General features: G+C 37.9%; 1 protein-coding gene across 4 annotated transcripts in view; it reads right to left on the bottom strand.

The window, feature by feature from the left end:
* Positions 1 to 20,311, bottom strand: part of smchd1 (structural maintenance of chromosomes flexible hinge domain containing 1) — a 44,803-nt gene that overhangs the window by 7,684 nt on the left and 16,808 nt on the right. For all 4 annotated transcript variants that reach the window (XM_047349928.1, XM_047349926.1, XM_047349927.1 and 1 more), the window contains 27 exons: positions 13,766 to 13,969; positions 12,642 to 12,755; positions 12,165 to 12,274; positions 10,677 to 10,759; positions 10,434 to 10,550; positions 10,236 to 10,310; positions 10,025 to 10,147; positions 9,788 to 9,932; positions 9,592 to 9,694; positions 9,396 to 9,468; positions 9,080 to 9,219; positions 8,208 to 8,342; positions 7,909 to 8,130; positions 7,642 to 7,784; positions 6,925 to 7,010; positions 6,717 to 6,835; positions 4,909 to 5,070; positions 4,694 to 4,822; positions 4,515 to 4,594; positions 4,137 to 4,294; positions 3,945 to 4,054; positions 3,070 to 3,131; positions 2,679 to 2,766; positions 1,674 to 1,805; positions 1,409 to 1,564; positions 1,204 to 1,330; positions 139 to 258 (listed from right to left, as the gene is read on the bottom strand). In XM_047349928.1, coding sequence (XP_047205884.1) covers positions 139 to 258; positions 1,204 to 1,330; positions 1,409 to 1,564; positions 1,674 to 1,805; positions 2,679 to 2,766; positions 3,070 to 3,131; positions 3,945 to 4,054; positions 4,137 to 4,294; positions 4,515 to 4,594; positions 4,694 to 4,822; positions 4,909 to 5,070; positions 6,717 to 6,835; positions 6,925 to 7,010; positions 7,642 to 7,784; positions 7,909 to 8,130; positions 8,208 to 8,342; positions 9,080 to 9,219; positions 9,396 to 9,468; positions 9,592 to 9,694; positions 9,788 to 9,932; positions 10,025 to 10,147; positions 10,236 to 10,310; positions 10,434 to 10,550; positions 10,677 to 10,759; positions 12,165 to 12,274; positions 12,642 to 12,755; positions 13,766 to 13,969 — 3,316 coding nt within the window. The remainder of the gene's footprint in view (positions 1 to 138; positions 259 to 1,203; positions 1,331 to 1,408; positions 1,565 to 1,673; positions 1,806 to 2,678; positions 2,767 to 3,069; positions 3,132 to 3,944; positions 4,055 to 4,136; positions 4,295 to 4,514; positions 4,595 to 4,693; positions 4,823 to 4,908; positions 5,071 to 6,716; positions 6,836 to 6,924; positions 7,011 to 7,641; positions 7,785 to 7,908; positions 8,131 to 8,207; positions 8,343 to 9,079; positions 9,220 to 9,395; positions 9,469 to 9,591; positions 9,695 to 9,787; positions 9,933 to 10,024; positions 10,148 to 10,235; positions 10,311 to 10,433; positions 10,551 to 10,676; positions 10,760 to 12,164; positions 12,275 to 12,641; positions 12,756 to 13,765; positions 13,970 to 20,311) is intronic.

Genomic DNA, 20,311 nt, shown 5'->3' with positions numbered 1-20,311 from the left:
CAAAAATAGAAAGGAATGGGATAATGATTATATACACTGAGGTGAAAACTTTGTCAGGTTTCAACATTAAATTGCTTTTATATGCATTGTTAGATTGAAAGAAAACCACAGAGAGAAGTCAGAAAAACGAAAACTCACTCGTGAGCATGTTACGCAAATCGAAGTACGAGGAACATGCTTCTTCCAATTTCTTATAATGAGTTATCAGCTCATCCTTCTTCTTTGTCAGTTCAGACATTTTTAGTTGGTTCTCAGAGTCTAAAATGTAAAAAGATAAACAAAAAGAATATTACTTACTTTTAAGCTGGTTATGTTTTTGCTTGTTTGGGTTTCAGGAAACATTTCTGATTACCACACAACAGCACCGTCTGTATTGTCTTTTATTAGAAGATCTAATATATTTGATGTTTTGAGGAAAGATGTAGTTCTCCCTCGTTTTTCTGAATGCATATTCATGTTCATGGCAGAATTTAGTTGGAATTGACAGAATTTCTGACAAAATAAGGAATCTTTAAATGTAGCAGGTCTGATGCCATCTCTCTCTATGTTTTAAACTTTTATGTTTTTAATTTTATGTAATAGAACAAGACAAAGTACTGCATGGTCGTAAAATGACAGGCGGTGTTCATTTTCTTAATTGAAATGTGGCATTTATTTTTACTTGAATCCTTTTGTGAGATATTGCATATTTACCTTGGTACTGAAAAGGACATTTTTGAAACTGATCATTCAAATGAACCTTTTTCTTCCATGAAATTGACTGAACAGCTAAGTGTTGCATTGCTGTAGCAGCCCTGTAAACATACTGAGGTTTATGTCAGCAGAAGATCTCTGTTGTTAGGGTTTGAAAACTTTTGTATTGTTTATCACTCATGTCTGCTCTAAGTGCTTTTCCCTCCTACATGCCATAGAAAGGAATATGTGGGGGACGAATGAGTTATGATTACCAAGTCCTCACTCCCTCTCTGTTTAAAATCAAGACACATAAACCCTAACCTTTCTGACCCCCCCACACACACACCCTGAATGTTTGTTGAACTGTGTGTGAACCAGCATGAATAAATAAAGAGACAGGGGTGCCAACAACACTTTGTAGTCTGTACTGCAGAGCTACCCTTGCAAGTAAATTGACTGTATTGTTCTTGCCTGAGTTGACTAATTAATACCTAACATCTGTTATTAATGATCATTTGAAAGCCGCACCGTTGTAAAAATGGAATGGAAGTTCAAAAGGACTCAGCGATGTGGGAGGCATCGTCACTTCGGGTTTGAAGGAGAGAACATATCTGCTTCCATTCTCTCCAGGACTATCCTCCATGATCGCCAGCCTCTGACAAGAGTTATTACTGTTAATAAAGGCCTTCATAATGACTTCATGATGACACGACTGATAAAGAATGTTACTCACATTGATGTAGGTGCTTCCCTCTTTCAAGACAAAGTCAATAGTTCTGGTTTTCCCTTCAAACAGAGGGAGGGTTCTGCTTGGTTTCCCATCAGGACACTTTATGGAGACCAGCACCTTCCCGTTCAGGTCTTGCCCGGCTGGGTTACCATGCTGATCCTGGAATGAATAAAAGCAAATTAGAGTTATGATGTTCAACAACTTCACTTTTAGAAATGTATTCAGTTAAAGTTGTTCATGCTCAGTAATAGCCAGGACTGCAGCTCACCATAATCTTCAGAGCGATGTTCTCCACTAAGATTCGGCTGGCGATGTCCTTGCTGTAGGAAACAACTCGGGTTTGCAGCTGACATTCAGGTCCCAGCTTGACGGGTCGATTGGCCACAATATTTACACTAATCTAGGGGATGGAAAATGATCCAGAAGTCGGTAACAGGCTTTGACCAACAGCTGTGCATCTTAATAAATAACATTTGGTTGGGAATATGAGAGGGAGTTCTAAAGAGTTATGAAGAACTTACTGTACCTATTTGAAACATACAATAAAAGTCGTAAACTTGACCCAAATAAAAGAGACGTCACTTTAACGCTAAGTAAAACAGTATATTCTACATTTTATTTATAAACGACTTGGGTATTGACTGATGGAAGTTTTTTTTTTTCTCTTCATAGAAGCTACACCTGGTCTGGTGTTTCTGTTGAGCTGTGGGGGATTTAAGCCTCTTCTGCCATCAACCCCATGTTCTCTTTCTGTAGATGATACGCTTGACCATGTCTTTCAGTGTGTAACCCCGTCTGTCCTAAACAATTACTAATCAATTGAAGGGGGTGTTGCTGCAACCAACTCTAAAGGAGCTACTCCTTACGTTTTCTTTAACATAGAAGGTACTCCTGGACCCCCTCTGGTCTTTGTTTATTTGTGTGTGAGCTCCGTCTTCTCAAACCACTAGTCAGTCGTGGCAGATGGCTGCTCACACTGAGCCAGGTTCTGCTGCAGGTTTCTTCCTGTTAAACGGACGTTTTCCTCTCCACCGTCCGTACATACATGCTCAGTATGAGGAATTGCTGCAAAGTAAACGACGCCATGCAATCGACTATCCACTGTCGCGATGTGCTTGTTCGGGAGGAGTGATTACTTTAGCAAGCTCCATATTTCTCCACTCTCATGAAACAAACCACACTGAGCTGTTGAGCATTCATTTTTTTTATATGTTTGTTCCTTGAAAGGTGTTACGAAAACATTTATATTTATTAACATATTTATTTAACCAACCTGATTACTGAGCAGGACTCCTGTTTCTCCAATACGCAGAGAGAACTGTATGGTGTACTTCCCTGTGCTTTGTGGGATTTCTTTATCTCTGCAGTGAAACAAACAAACATGACACATTTTACATGATTTGACCAATTTCCTAGCTGTCTATTAAAGATGAAAATGACATTTTGTGAACAACAAGAAATGGAAGATATAGAAGAAACTGGAAAAGCACCAAATGATTTGCAGAACTGTGGCTCATTAGTCAATAAGTATCATCTTTGTCTTACTGTACAGACGTTAACTGCCCATGCTTTTAGCAAAAAGACATGAAACAGCATTTTCATTAATTCAATCTACTCCGGTAATCATGCAGCAACAAGACAAACATTACAGATATTCATGTTACCTAAAGTGATAACAGTCCTTCTTCTCATTTTGCATTGGTTTACTGCACTTCAGCTCAGTTGCCTGCGTAACAGATGAGGAACAGTAGTGTACATTAGTTTTGGCGCCTTCCAAAATTATTCAAAGCAGGGGAAGGTTTTCAGATTTCCTCACATTACAACAATTTAGATTTTATTCATTCTTTGTGTAAAACGTCAACACAAAGCAGTGCTTCATAATGATTTAGAAGCAAAATTAGAAATATAAAATTTTCTTTCATGAATAAAAATCTGAAAAGTGTGACATGCATTTGTATTTAGCAATTACAGCTGCAAGTCTTTTGGGTTATGTCTCAACCAGCTTGCACATCTAGAGACTGAAGGTTTGGACAGCTCTTTTTTAGAAATGAGCTCAACCTCACCAAGACTGGCAGGAGAGGATCACTAAAACTACATTTTAAGTCTATCCACAAATTCTCAATTAGGTTTAGATGTAGACTTTGACAGGGCCATTCTAACACATGGATATACTTAAGACTGTAGCCCTGCTTGAATGTTTAGGGTCATTGTTCTGCAGTTTTCCTCCTGGAGTACGCTGTATTTAGCTCCATTCACCTCGTATCAACTCTTGACAACCTTCTCTGTCCTCGCTGAAGAAAAACATCCCTACAGCAAGATGATGCCATTAACATTTTTCTATGATTTTGCCACCTGAGCTGCTGACTTTATTTAAGGTATCAGAGTAAAGGGGGCTGAATACCTATTTATTGCATACTTTTTCAACTTTTATTAGCAAAAATTCTGAAAACAATGTATCATGTTTACTTTATGCTGATTGTTCACATAGAAAACATAATTTTGTAAGGACATCCCCTTTTGTTGAAATTAAACAACTCACTGTTTCTGGCCGTGACGGTGAAACTCCCTTCCACCACCACATGGACAGATCAGCAGGATTGAAAGTTGCCATCGGACTGCCTACCTCAGACATGACGGTTACCGAGAAAACTAAAACACACGCACAGCTGAGCCTTAGCTTCACTGGATTGTCAGACGCCGAACAGCTTAAAGGAAATGGAGAAATACAAACCCGGAAATGTGCCTCCAGCAGGAAGCCTGGCATTGGTGTCGTAGTTTACTGACAGTTTGACAGGTTTGGTGGGATCAGGGACGATATTGAAGTTCACATATGGACCAGCGATGGGATTTTTGTTAAAGCAACCTTTAAACTCTAGTTGATAGTACCCTCTAGTGGAAGAAAAGAGCAGAAACTGCAGTAGCCATTGGATCAGAGGGTTTTTAACACGTTCTAATGGGTTTTTCTGAGAATTTTACATTTATTTACTTCAAGGTATTTCCAAAAAAGAAAATACTATAGTTATAATTGTTTTGGTCATGTCTAAACTTAATCCATGCTAATAATGCACTATATATATCTATATATATATTTGCCATTTGTAAGACTTACTTTGACCCTTTTACAGTATGAACTGTGAAGGAGGCTTTTCCTTCCGCGTCCACAGGTTGTGAAAGAACAGATGTCGTCACCTATCACGACAATATTAAACAGCATCATTTTGTGCATCTCTGGTTTTAGAAAACTGTGACACATACAGATGGATGCTTTTAACTGCTTTTCCAGCTTACCTTTACTGTTGAAGGTGATGATCTTACCTCTACCACCACTCTCTGGTCTGGGGAGGGGTTTCCCCACTCATCACACAGCTGGAGGAGGAATGGTGTGGGAATACCATGGCCATTCAAGACCTGCAAGGGCTGTCAACAAATAAAAGAAATGTGAGCATTTTATTAGGTAAAAAAACAGAAGCAACAATTGCACAATGAGACAGTTTTCTTTTTACCGGCTTAGGCCCGCTGAGGAGTTTAAGCTTGATGGGGATTCCTGCTGTCACTTTAATGATGACGACTTCTGTGTAGTCGCTGTAGCTGAAGCAAACCTCTCTGGGCCCCAGAGGCCCTGAGTGGAAACGCACTCCAGTGACTGCAACAGAACTGATGCTCTCCTTAAAATTAAACAGAAACACAGAAAGGTTTACTGAATTTACATTTACACCCGGATGGAGTAGAATCTGTGTTTCACTTCAGTAAAGGTATTAGCACAACTAAAAGATGCCTCTCTGTGTAATAAATCAACACTTATTTAATTTTTTGACAGTATTTTTAAAACATTTTGATGTCATAAACAGACCCTATCGGTAATAGTACTTTCGTTTTTTCCCACATGTGTTATCTTTATCTTTACCGGAATAAATGTTATTTGCGTGTAAGGGTGTTCATAAGCTACAAGTGTTGGTAAGAATTCAGGCCCAATAAAACTTATCTAATATTTTCTTAAATACCATTTCTTTTTCAAAAAATGTAATTTTCTTTAATTAATTAATTATTTTTTTAGTATGTAACCACATTTATTTGACAAAAGTGAGAAATTAGAAAAATAATTTGGGTAGAAAGAAAACTCGGTCTACTGCAAAGCTGAGCTTTTAATTCATTTTTAGTTGTGTCTATTTAGTGTTGAATATTTTCCACGTTATGTTCATTATACATACATTTTTGATTATTTTGTCAATTATGTTCATTTATTTATTCATATAAATGTAAAATGTATTCAAAATCAAACCGATCCAGCTGTATTTGTCATTTTAAATTTTATTTTCTTGTTATGGTTTTAGTGTTCAGTTTTCTTTAATGTGGCTCTTAAAAAGTTATTTATATATGAATGAAGTTGTTTTACTAAATGACAAATACCAATGAGTGATATTCATCCCCACATTGAGCTAAGTTTCCTAAGATTTCTGGTTTACAGCTAAAATTGATTACTATTATTTAACTATTTTGTCGCAGTCATTTCCTGACTATTGAGATTAAAACACTTATCAGCCTTACTTTAATGCATACTCTCTTGTGTTTCCATTTTAGAAGATTAGCTAAGAGAAACAGCTTCTGTCACATCATATTTATACTCTCCTAGGCAACAAGATTTTATGGATTATTAATAAAACGTTCCTAGAAACTTCAGTCAGCTTAAAAATATGGCGCATAATATATAAAAAAAGAGGATTCGGTCTCTTTTTTAACAGGACAAGTTGGTGGTAATCACCACTGATTGAGTTAATCTATTCGTCTTTTGGTCTGCAACTGTTCCTTACATCTTGTGATAAAATGAAAGGACCCAACATTGAAAGGGGGGTTCAAGTCAACCCACCAGCATTTATCTGCTCTTGAGCCACCTTGGGAGAGGATAAAAAAAAACATATAACCTCTGAACTGCAAAGGCTAATATGGGACAAGTGTGACATAGTGATATGAAACAAAGTCTATGATTTCACACAGAACAAACATCTCTGTCTGATCTGAGGAATGCGTTGATAAATTACCTTTCAGACGTTTTACTGGGAATTTGTAAAGGTGAGTAATCACAGTTTTATGTTTTTTTTGTCTGTGGTTAGCTTTGATTGTTCATGTAGTAGTTTATGTATCGCACAAGTCAAAAAACATTTTTGCAGATAAGACATTTTACCAGGTTAAATGGAGCTCATGCACACTAAAAAATTAATAAACAAATAGAATGTGTGGTTCTAAGTAGGTTTGACGCAAGTATTTACAATTTTTAACAGTGTGCATTCTTTTCCATTTACACCTGTGTTCCCACCTGCCATATGAACGCGATGTTTGTTTTGTCTAGACCCTCCGCCTCCACAGTCATTGACTTCACACAAGCAGAGGTCAGCTCCTTTGTGACATTGTCGTACTGATCCACAAGCTCCAACTCTGTATGATTGAAAATATAAAGAACCACATTTCATCAAACTCTAAAAATAAAAAACATTGATGTCTGGAGTGATCAGGGGCAAGCTCACTTATGGGTGCAGCAAAGGTTTCACCAAGCCTCACTGTGTTTTCTGGTACAGTTGCCTTTAATCGCGCTGGTTCATCAGGACGAGGCCTATGAACAATGCATGCAGGTAAACGTATCGCACACAGGATTTTAAAAGAAAACCGAAACATAATACTGTAAAATATACAATTTGTGCAGAGTTATAAGAGGAAAAAGGCAACAGCTGTGTCAAGCAAATGTATTTATTACCCTTCAATGTTTTCACATTTTGTCTTTTAGACCAACAACCTTCACAGCTGTCTTCGGGCTTTAATGCAACAGACTGACAAAAATACTTGTTCTAACACCGATAGTTTGTAGAACCATCTTTCTCCAGCCGCAAGTCTTTTGGGGTATGGTACAAAGTGCTCCAGATGATGCCCATAGCTTGAAATATTGTTTTGTAACCCATCCCTTCTTTAAACTTCTCAGCAGTTTTACCCCTGACCTGTCTTTTCTTCTTTTTTAGTAAAAAATGCTGAAAACCATATATTCACTTCACAATTATTCCCACCTTTTTCAGTTTATAGCTTAAAATTTAAATAAAATACATGAATGTTTGTGGCTTTAATGTAACAAAATGTGAAGAAGTTCCAAGGCTGTGCATACTTCTGCAGGAAACTGTAAATTCTACCATCACCTGCTCTTATTGGACATGTTTTCTATTTCTTCATATGATTCACAAACCCTTGTGGCTTACACAATAGTAAAGCAGAAAGACACACTCTGATCCTGGTAGGAAACCTGGTGGAAGCGTGCTTCCTGCACTTTCGTAGGAACTTGCACATCTGGCAGCCTTCCCTTTACCAAGGCTCTTAGATTAACGTCTCTGGTCCAGTTAACCTTAAACACAGGCAAAATGCATCAATTCAACAACAGGGGCTCACAAAAGAGACACTAGAAAAGAAGTCACATCCGCAACGACATATTAGGATGCAACACGCTATACAGTGGGTGCCAAACACACCTTGATGTTGGAGGCTATTTCAGGAGTGACTTGCACCTCCCTGCCAGACTCATCATATAGCTTATAGACCAGGTTCTCAAGCACTCCTCCGGCTTGCCACTCTATCTTTTCCTCATTCTTCAGCTCCAGTTTTTCCACCCCCTGACAGAAGAGCTCCATCTGGGAGACTCGACAGCTGGGCATGACCTTCAGCTCTCTTGTGATGGCAACATTTTTCTTATTCTTATAAAAAAGAAAGACAGGAAACTGTGAAACTATAATCCAAGAGTGCTATGCTTAGACATTTGTTCTTAACTTACAGACATGTAAAATCTAACGTTGAGCATTTGTGGCTCTCCATTGATAATTTTCAGGTTTACAGGCTCTGTCACAATCTGGCTTGCTCCTGTGCTGCTGCAATCTGTCACCATCAACGGAAGATTTAGCTCTTCAATCTAAAATAAAACGACAAAAGATGTTTATCAAAAAGAAATCATATTTAGTTTCTCAAAACACAAACACTGCAAAGAAAAAGGTAATGTCAAACAGTAGAGTCTCAAAATTATACTGCAGAGAGAAAAGAGCATGATTGACAAAAATATATTTAAATTGTCTTATAACTCCCAGAAAGTTAATATTTTCTAAATGCATTATTATGGTCAACCCAAGGAAGATCCAGCACATGACAAACTGATTATTTTTGGGTACTTCAGACTACTGAAACTTTGCTCAGTTAAGTTGACACATGCGGTTGGAACAGAAGTTAACAGTGGTAATCACAGTGGGCGACACATAACGTTCTCGTTAATGTCTCCCAACAGCATTGGCAGACAGCGATTTTGGCCCCACTGGTCCCTCATCCAGCACAAGCGGTCCCTTGCATTTCTGAGATGACACCAATTGAGGCATTGAGGGCAGTAAAAGTCCATCCAAGAAGCGAAATATGTTACTGACAGGCTGAATCTGCATGCACGGCACTAGAAATAGAAAATATCGTCTTCAAGCTGTCCTTTGCATTGCAATATTGCTCACACCACCATTACAATTTTATATATTGTGCAGCACCAGAAATAAATACTGAAACAACAGTTGGGACATTTGCATTCAAATATTTAGAGACAGTCTAAGTTAACCTGTAAAGTTTATAGTGCATTTAAAATGTCATTTTCTCTTTTACACAAACATCTCATACCTGGCAGCAAACTATCTGTTTGGGGTTGGCAGTGATGTTTCCAGCCTCATCATGAACTTCAACATTAAAACTAACTGGGCTTCCATTCTCCACTTTCACTGGGTTTACCTCAGGTTTCACATGAAGGGAATGTGGAGTGCCTGAAATATAAGAACAGGTATTAAATAGCTTATTGACGCATGAAAGAGAGAGTGAGAGAAACAGAGAGAGAGCGCATTTCAACTATGATAGATGTACTGGATTATAGAAAAAAATGTGAATCTACAAACTCAAAGTGTACTTGGTGCTATAAATTCATTAATTTAAGCTGTCTTACCAGGAAGGAGACTGATCTTGATAATCTGTGTGTCATTTTTTAGCCCGGGTAATGTCACTTTCAGATCATAACTCTGCCAAAACATATTTTTGTTTTTACTTATTGAGTACTGCTTTATTTTAAATGTTACTTTTAACATCCATTAACACCTCTATCTGACTGTATTTGAGAGTAATAAAAATTATTTTTATATCACCCTGGATTGTTGATAATCCTGGACTCTCCCTTTGCCTTTGACGCCTTTGATGATGAAGGTGTTCCCGGTCCAGCCGGTTGTCTCATAACTCAGTTCCAGATCACTGAATGAGTACGATAAATAAATAACTAAATAAATCGAAGACTGATAACACAGCCTGAAAATATGTAGATATAAATATTTAAGAGTGACCCACCTGCACTGAAGAGAAGGCTGGAGCTCAGGAGGAAGAGTTGTGGAGTGCCCGTTACAATCTTTTATCTGCAGGGCAATGTTGAACGGCACTCCCACACGCTGAGAGGTGTTCACCGTACCAACAGTAAAGCTCTCTGCATTTCCCGCTAAAAAAGGACAAAAACACCTGAAATGTCTGCCGGAAAGATCCTGGATCAAAATAAAACAGGCCAATTCCAAATCGGCAGCATAAACTCACCTTTGATTGTGAACTTGTGCTCGTAGCTCGGGAGCTTTTTGTTTCCATAGACATCTGCTCCGTTTTCATGTAGCACAGCTTGTAGAGTTAGGCTGTACCTCCCCAGGCTGGCCAGGCATCCTGCTGTGAATGACACATTTTAAAGCGTACTCTTCTGAGTTATGAAAAATTCAGAGTAACGAATATTTGGAAGAGTGGAAAAGAGACTAACCATTTTTTTTGAACCAGTGTCCATGATTAGCTATATAGGGGGCAAGTAAACAGACCTTTGTTTCTCCTTTGGGACCTAGGTTTGAAATAAGTCAATAGAAATAAATCTACACTAAGAGACAGAACAATGAATACTTTAAACAATCTTGAAATAACATCCTATATAACAATCACACAAGTACGATTCTTCTGGTCTTACCATGCAGGATTACTGTGAGTCGCACATTCAGTTTTATCCCTGTCCCCTGGCCCCCGGTTTGAATCCTGGATGAGATCGATTTTCCATTTCTGTTAAGAATTTCCACCCTAAAAGGCCCTGAAATGACAAGTCACAAAATGATTGTTAGAGTTGGATTTAATGAGGGTAAAAAATATCGATAATTTTGATTTGAACTGGAGCAGTTAGAATGTAAAATGGTGAGAATTGAAAGCAGCATTTTACCTAAAGGAGTCCCGGAGGGGAAAACAGCATTTTGTGGCCAAGGATTGCCTTCTGGCCAATCAACATTCAACTTTGCTGGCAACCTGGAAACAAAACACAGCTGACAAATCTTCAGAAGATCAGCGATATTATAATGATGATCTGACTCACACCTTCATAACTACTCTATAATAAAAAGAATACAATGGAAGATTAATGCAACATTTTAATGGAAATTTTGAGTCTGGCTATGGATAAAATTTTGGGGATTTTCTGTTTTTTTATGTATCACTACAAATGTATTATTTGTTTATTATATACTTAATATTCATATAAAGTTTTTTTTACAAAATCATAATATTACATGACACAAAAATGATTTTTTTCATTCAGAAATGTCAGATTACTGAAAACTATGTCCATTTACATTACAGCACATGCACTTAAGGTGGCTGCTTTTGCATGAATTAATGCAAGCTTGGGTTATCACTGTTGCTTGTGAACCTTTTTCTATCATACGTTTTCCTTCCACCCAACTACACATCAATGTGCTTGGATACAGGACTCCACCAACAGCCATGATTTGTAGCGATAACCTCTTACTAGGGCTGAAACAATTAATCAGATTAACAGCGATTAATTCAATATTAAAATAATTGCCAACTAATTTAGTAATTGAATAATCGTTAACTGGAGTATACAGACTCTAAAACATGCCATTTGCTGCAAAAACAACCCATTCAGAGCAGTAGTTAGGCTAAAACTGTACAACAAATATATACATTTCGCATTTAAGATTAAAAACCTCTGTAAATATGCTCTTTCCAGAACTCCTTAAGTGACATAGCTTTAGCTTCACCTGGCTCAAATTCTGTAAAAAATATTCTACTAAGCACCTTTTGCTTTCCGAATAATGAATAAATCGGTTAACTGGAAAAACCGTCAACAGATCAATCAACGATTAGCAAAATAATCATTCGTTGAAGCCCTACCAATCCCCCACTATTTTGTAGGCTGCAACATAACATTTCTGTATAAAAAATCAATTTTCTTTGATTTTTGGGAATATCTTTTGTATTTATTAGCTATAAGCCATAATACTGAGATGCACCTGCAAATGAAGTCTAATCCAAACTGAAAATATGTATTTTTCAGTATACTCATGTCATTAGCGCCAAAACTTTGATGTTTAGTAAATAAAACGTTCTAATTAAATATGGGAAAGTATGGCGTGACACCAAAATTTTAAAAACTACCATCACTTTGACACATGTCTGGTATGCAAGGTACTGCTAAACAAGCCTAACTGGAACATGAATGAAAATCTTTATCTTATAGAAAATGGAAAACAAGGGAAAAGAATATGGAAGCACACATTTTTTGTAGTGTTTTTTTATTTTCTTCCTTCTTCTACCCTATTTACAGGTACCTGGAAACAAATGACATTATTTCTTATGTTGCACAGAAACACTTGAATAAAAAATGTGTTTTCCACAAGAATTAACTCACTTGTCCAGGTCGTTCTCAATGTTTTTCTTGATGCTTTCTGTAGTGGCGGTCAGGTCAATCTTGGAGATGGGTATGATCTTGGTGGAATTGTCATAAAGAGCTGCTGGCTCCTAAGAAAATTTGATATAAAATCTGATTATTCTGTTAAGATCATTTAATAACACTAGAATATTTAATTAGGAGTGAAAGAGTACATCTAATGTTCTGCACAAAGCATTCATCACAATTTGCAAATATGCAAATTTGCAACTCCAGTGCCTGGCTTTGTTTTGACAATTAGAAATAAACATGTACAGTACACCCATTAACAAGGAACAAAAGATCTATTATCCAATGCACACCAGCTCATTCACATAAATTGGAAAAGAGCAACTTAACAGGCTAAAACTGAACTCGGACTAAATGGATTTCTTTTGATTGACAGACAATTATTGGCTGTCATTTAAGTTTTTCAAACTGTAACAATTCTTTCCTTACGCGAATGATTTCCACTTGTCCGCCGGTGGCAAATACGTCCCCATCGTGATTTCCAAACAGCAAAAAATGATTCACTGTGCCGAAAAGAACTGGCACAGTTTTCTGAGTTTTCACCTGGATTAAAACATGGGAAATATTAAAGCGAGAAACATATAGTGGAAAACAGGTATTTATATAAACTTTATAAAAAGATTTTCTTACTGTCAGATATTAAATCTGACTAAACTTTTCCTGTTACAGGTCTGTTAGGCTTACCAAAATTATTTCCATTTGCTAATAGCCAAAACATTTATTTTTCCAGTATGGCTTTGTTTTTGTTTTTTTAAGTAGGCAGCAGGAAACGGGGGCAGAGAAAGGTGGGAGATATGTGGCAAATGTCGCCGGGGCCGGGACTCATAACCTGGATGACCACGTGGAGGACTAAGGTTTTCACACATGGGACGCGCGCTGTTTTTGGAGTAATGGAGTCTTCTTCACTGAGCAGCATTTAGCCAAAGTAATTTTTCACTGTGGATGATGATGCTTACCAGCATCAGCCAGCATCTTCACAAGGCCCTTTGCATTTTTTGTCCAGGGTTGATACGCACATTTTGTATTACAACACATTCATCTTTGGGATGCGGATCCTATCTCCTCCTGAGAGTCTGATGGTTAGAAATCCCCATGAAGGTTAAACCTGCATATAATTCTTTGAAAAGATGAACATAGCACCTTCAGGCATCTGTAAATTGTACCCAAAGATGAACCAAACTTGCACAATTCTCTTCCTGATGTCTTGGCTGATTGCTTTTAATTACCCATGATGTCACACAAGGAAGCAGTGTGTTTGACATCATGTTCACCATTCAAGGGCACATAACCTTACGAGGCCATGAAATCTTCATCTGGGCTTTCCCAAATTATTTAAAAGGCATAGTGATCTAAGTGTATGTAAATTTCTAAATTTGGATAACTAAAATATTCACTCTCCTAATTCTGGCATTCAGCAAAAGAAAGCAATTATGGTAATCCTAACTGACCAAAAACAAGAAAGGTATTTTGATATAGCATCAAACAACAGTTTGTCTTTTTATACAGTGCATATAAATATCTATATTTGTACAGTTAAATAAAAAACCACTTACAATTTGCCCTGCTTTTAATATTTTGCCATTTAACTCAGTAGAGGAGAACACCGCCCAGGGATGCTGCATCTTCTTAGTCGGGAGATCTTTCCGTTCCACAGTCTTTATGTAGCCAAGGAACTTCACCTGCTTATCAAACTGACTGTTGCAGTTTTGAAGCCACTGCGTGAACTCTTTCTGGATGTTACGACCTTTTGAGGCTTTCTGTAAAATGCGCAGTAAGAAGCATTAAAAAAACTAAAGCATTAGAGATGCTAAAAAACAACTGAGGCCCAGGGTTACAAATATTAACTGGACTAATTGCAAATATGAGCTCAGAAAAATAGCTTAAACTATAACTGCATTATGTTGCTTTTGTTTGTTTGAAATAACAAATTCTCTTCAGCTACAGAGCTGTGCAACACAGACTCCTCTCTCACACACTGTGTGACTTTAAAACTTGGCCTTACTCAATTCAATTCAGTTTTATTTATTGTCAAAATAAGGTGAGATCTTTCCATGTAATCCATGCAACATTCATTAACTGCTCACAGTTAAATCCATAAAATTTACAATAAATATCCTTTTGTGTAATCCATGCGACAACTATTAAAATACGCAGTTGAAGCAGTAGAGAGTGAAACAAGCATACAGGTCCTTCTCAAAATATTAGCATATTGTGATAAAGTTAATTATTTTCCATAATGTCATGATGAACATTTAACATTCATATGTTTTAGATTCATTGCACACTAACTGAAATATTTCAGGTCTTTTATTGTCTTAATACGGATGATTTTGGCATACAGCTCATGAAAACCCAAAATTCCTATCTCACAAAATTAGCATATCATTAAAAGGGTCTCTAAACGAGCTATGAACCTAATCATCTGAATCAACGAGTTAACTCTAAACACCTGCAAAAGATTCCTGAGGCCTTTAAAACTCCCAGCCTGGTTCATCACTCAAAACCCCAATCATGGGTAAGACTGCCGACCTGACTGCTGTCCAGAAGGCCACTATTGACACCCTCAAGCAAGAGGGTAAGACACAGAAAGACATTTCTGAACGAATAGGCTGTTCCCAGAGTGCTGTATCAAGGTACCTCAGTGGGAAGTCTGTGGGAAGGAAAAAGTGTGGCAGAAAACGCTGCACAATGAGAAGAGGTGACCGGACCCTGAGGAAGATTGTGGAGAAAGGCCGATTCCAGACCTTGGGGGACCTGCAGAAGCAGTGAACTGAGTCTGGAGTAGAAACATCCAGAGCCACCGTGCACAGGCGTGTGCAGGAAATGGGCTACAGGTGCCGCATTCCCCAGACCTGGGCTACAGAGAAGCAGCACTGGACTGTTGCTCAGCGGTCCAAAGTACTTTTTTCGGATGAAAGCAAATTCTGCATGTCATTCGGAAATCAAGGTGCCAGAGTTTGGAGGAAGACTGGGGAGAAGGAAATGCCAAAATGCCAGAAGTCCAGTATCAAGTACCCACAGTCAGTGATGGTCCGGGGTGCCGTGTCAGCTGCTGGTGTTGGTCCACTGTGTTTTATCAAGGGCAGGGTCAATGCAGCTAGCTATCAGGAGATTTTGGAGCACTTCATGCTTCCATCTGCTGAAAAGCTTTATGGAGATGAAGATTTCATTTTTCAGCACGACCTGGCACCTGCTCACAGTGCCAAAACCACTGGTAAATGGTTTACTGACCATGGTATCACTGTGCTCAATTGGCCTGCCAACTCTCCTGACCTGAACCCCATAGAGAATCTGTGGGATATTGTGAAGAGAACGTTGAGAGACTCAAGACCCAACACTCTGGATGAGCTAAAGGCCGCTATCGAAGCATCCTGAGCCTCCATAAGACCTCAGCAGTGCCACAGGCTGATTGCCTCCATGCCACGCCGCATTGAAGCAGTCATTTCTGCAAAAGGATTCCCGACCAAGTATTGAGTGCATAACTGTACATGATTATTTGAAGGTGGACGTTTTTTGTATTAAAAACACTTTTCTTTTATTGGTCGGATGAAATATGCTAATTTTGTGAGATAGGAATTTTGGGTTTTCATGAGCTGTATGCCAAAATCATCCGTATTAAGACAATAAAAGACCTGAAATATTTCAGTTAGTGTGCAATGAATTTAAAATATATGAATGTTAAATTTTCATCATGACATTATGGAAAATAATGAACTTTATCACAATATGCTAATATTTTGAGAAGGACCTGTATTCTCATATTTGAGGACTGAGAGACTGGAGAGGCCTGTGTGGAGCTACATATTATCTGTCTTATCTTTTGCAGAAGTATAACCAAGAAGTGTAACCAAAGGAATAATGTATGATGATTTTCCATTTTCTACAAGTATTAAATGAAATTAGTAATCTTTGATTATCAAGTTAAAAGACGTATGATTGAAATATGATTGAGAACTGATACTTAAAATAGAAAACATTAAGGTTTACATTTCTCAATCAGCTATATATGAAAGAGATATAATGTTGATCAGTTGTGATGTATGAATACAAAGAATGAAGTGATGGTTTTATAACGGTGTCTAAAAGTAAATGCAGAGAGCTGAGAAGGGATTGAGTAACTGTGTAAAATGTAAGACTGAGCAGATTAGGGAGAGAACTGTAGGATGACTAGGAGTGATGAGAGCCAGCTGCATGCTGACAGCGACAGGAGGATGCGACTACAGCCAGCTGCGTGGCTATTACTGGTATCTTCAAGGCCGAAAAACAGCACCAGAAAGTCACTGTGACCATGACTATGTATGAGCAATAACGTATTGGGCAATAGCATGTTGCGCCATAACAGTGACGCCTAATAAAGGGCTGACCAGTGAGAGCATCTGCACTATAAAAGCAATGCCAAAAAAGCCAACTGCGGTTGTTTCCTTGCAGAAGACAATCGAACAAGATCGGACGGAGAAAGAGGCTACAGATGAATCAGAGGACCAGAGACACAGCCCAGCTGATCGACTATTAAAAAGAGGAACAACCCGTGTGCCCTGGAAGAACTGTGCCTCGAAATTAAGAATCTGATTTCATCTAAAGCCTTTTAACTCAGACAACTGAAGTGATCTTGATCGGTGAACAACTGATTGCTCTAAGTTTCAGGCTTCCGGAAGTCCTGAATCAACCTCATTTATACCCCCGGGGTTTCCTTCAACTATTCAGCGTCTGGAAGCTACTGTCTTCTAAGACATATGACAACAAAGTTCCTGTTTGACCGTCGAAACTTGGAGCATCAGTGCCTGTCCACTTAGAGGAAGAAAACTGAAGATTAAGTCGTCTTTCCTTCAAGAAATCAATCGTTGTTACCAGAAGAAACTTCTCCATCAGGTGCTTGGATGAGCCTCCGTCTTCAAAGCCTCTTCAAACTCACTAGTTTCAGCATCAGGGAAAGACAGGTTGAGTTGATTGATTCATTTCTATTATTGAAATTATTATGTTGCCGAATTTAAGCTGTTACTGACCCCTGCAAAAGCGTTGCTAATTAAAGAAAGCATAAAAATTCTAGATAAATCATGGACATCCAATTGTTTAAGTCACCTTATTTTTGGTTGCGCCAATTCACAACACGTCATCACAAGGCACTTCACAAAAGGTTTGGAATGGTGCGGGGTTGTTGGGGAGGTCAGAATAAACTACTGAGTGTTTGGCCATTTTTGAATGGGCTATGTGTAGGGTACTAATTAAAATTATAAACTGATAAAGTTTGGTGGCCATTGTTATACTAAAAACCACAAGGATTGGGGTACCTCTCTCTGTCAGACTGATTATAACCATTGGAAAAGAGAAAGGGTAGCAGAAATGGAGAAATGGAGGGTGTGTTTGCACCTCAACCATAACTGAGCCGGTTTAGGCTGAACCTTACTCTCCTTACTCCATCTAACAGGGAGGGAGGAAGGCAGAGGTAAAAATAATTGGCGAGTGTTGTTTCCTGTTGCATTGAGTGAAAGGTGGGTAACATTAAAATGGGCTAAGTCAATTCAATCGAATCATACAGATTACAAGTCAGGTACATACATTCCAATTAATCCTAACTATCACACAGTGCAGTCAGATTCAGTTATTTATTCAAACTGGTTAAAAGTTTTTTTATCTAAGGAAACCCAGCAGATTGCATCGAGTCAGTGACTTGCAGCATTCCCTCCTCCTCGATGAGCATGTAGCGACAGTGGATTATATGTGAGAAGGAGAATTTAAAATTCTGTTCTGGATTTAACAGGGAGCCAATGAAGGGAAGCTAAAGTAGGGGAAATATGATCTCTCTTTTTAATTTTCATCAGAACTCTTGCTGCAGCATTTTGGATCAGCTGAAGGCTTTAAACTGCATTTTGTGGACATCCTGATAGTAACGAATTTAATAGTTCAGCCTTGAAGTAACAAATGCATGGACTAGTTTTTCAGCGTCACTCCTGGACAGGATATTTCTAATTTTGGCAATGTTCCGGAGATGAAAGAAGGAAATCCTAGAAACATGTTCATATGGGATTTAAATGACATGTCCTGGTCAAAAATAACACCAAGGTTTTTTACTTTATTACCGGAGGTCAATTTAATGCCATCCAGGTTAAGTGATTTACTAAGCAGTTTCTTTTTCAAAGACTCCGGTCCAAAGACGACAACTTCTGTCTTGTCTGAATTTAGAAGCAGAAAATTTGAAGTCACCCAAGTTTTTATGTCTTCAAGACATTCTTGTAGTCTATCTAACTGGTTGGGCTCATCAGGATTCATGGATAAGTAAAGCTGAGTATCATCAGCGTAACAGTGAAAATTTATCCCATGCTGCCTGATAATTTGACCTATTGGAAGCATATATATAGTAAAGAGAAGTGGCCCAAGTACTGAACTCTGTGGTACTCCACAATTAACCCTGGAGTTTAAAGATGATTTATCATTTACATGAACAAACTGGAATCTGTCAGACAGATAAGATTTAAACCAGCCTAGCGCTGTTCCCCTGATCCCTACAGCATATTCCAGCCTTTCTAAGAGAATATTGTGATCAACTGTATCAAATGCAGCACTGAGATCTAACAGAACCAGTACAGACACAAGTCCATTATCTGAGGCCGTAAGAATATCATTAGTGACTTTCAGCAGAGCTGTTTAAGTGCTATGATGAGCTCTGAAGCCTGACTGAAACTCTTCAAACAGGTCATTGCTGTGTAAATGCTCACACATTTGATTAGCAACTATTTTCTCAAGACTTTTAGATAAGAATGGAAGATTGGATATAGGTCTTTAATTTTTTAAGTCATCTTGATCAAGCAAAGGTTTCTTAAGTAAACGTTTAATTACAGCTAACTTAAAAGCCTGTGGTACATATCCATTTACTAAGGATAGATTAATCATATCTAAAATGGGGCTGGTAATCAGAGGGAACACTTCCTTAAATAATTTGGTTGGGATTGGGTCTAACATACAAGTTGAAGGTTTAGATGAAGCTAATATTTCTGATAACTCAGGAAGCTCCACAGGATCAAAGCACAGATCAGGTTCTACAGTTACTTCCAATGTTGTCTCACTTGCTGAGGATGAGGTAATCATCTTCTGTAGTATGCCAATGATTTTGTTTTTAATAGAATCTATTTTATTTAAGAAGAATCCCATAAAGTCATGACTGCTGAGAGCTAAGGGAATGGATGGCTCAACAGAGCTATGACTCTGTGTAAGTTTGGCAACTGTACTAAAGAGAAACTTAGGATTATTCTTGTTCTCTTGTTCTATTAATGATGAGAAATAAGCTGTTCTGGCTTGGTGAAGTGTCTTTTTATACAACAGAAGGCTATTTTTCCAGATTAAGTAGGAATCCTCTTGGTGTGTAGAGCGCCATTTTCTCTCCAATTTACTAACATTGTGCTTTAAAGTACGCAGCTCTGAATTAAACCAGGGAGCCAGCCTCCTATGAATAATTACCTTCTTTTTCAAGGGAGCTACATTGTCTAATGCACAACGCAATGAGGAAGTAACGCTATGAACAAGAGAATCAATTTGTGAAGGGGAAGAAACAAAATTATTGCTCTCCATTGTGTTTTTCTGTGATAATGAGAAAACTAAAAGTTGAACAGATTCTTTAAAGGTTGCTACAGTATTGTCTGATAATGATCAACTATAATGAAATTTTCTTTCAGGTATGGAGTACTCGGTTAAATTAAACTCAAAGGTTATTAGAAAATGGTCAGACAGGACAGGGTTATGAGGAAATATTGTTATTTCTTTACACTCAATGCCATATGTCAGCACAAGGTCCAGAGAATGAAGACAAAGGTGGGTAGGTTTGCTAATGTTTTGAGCAAAGCTAATTGAGTCTAAGATAACATTAAAGGCTATATTTATACTTATATAAATAATTTATGATCCACCATTGTTCTTATAGAGAAAATGGAATTGGCTTAAAAACAAAAAAAGAAAACAATGGCAACACAAGTCTGCAGTGGATATTTCTGGATTGTGTGTCTTTGGCCATTCAGATGAATAAGTCACAATAATCAACTGTTTATTATAAAGTAAAATCAAGAACTAAATTACAGGGAAAAGGATTCGCTTATTTCTATCCTACTAAA

Source organism: Girardinichthys multiradiatus, chromosome 21, assembly GCF_021462225.1.
Source record: "Girardinichthys multiradiatus isolate DD_20200921_A chromosome 21, DD_fGirMul_XY1, whole genome shotgun sequence".
NCBI classification, from domain to species: domain Eukaryota; kingdom Metazoa; phylum Chordata; class Actinopteri; order Cyprinodontiformes; family Goodeidae; genus Girardinichthys; species Girardinichthys multiradiatus.
This window is presented reverse-complemented; position numbering and strand designations above follow the sequence as displayed.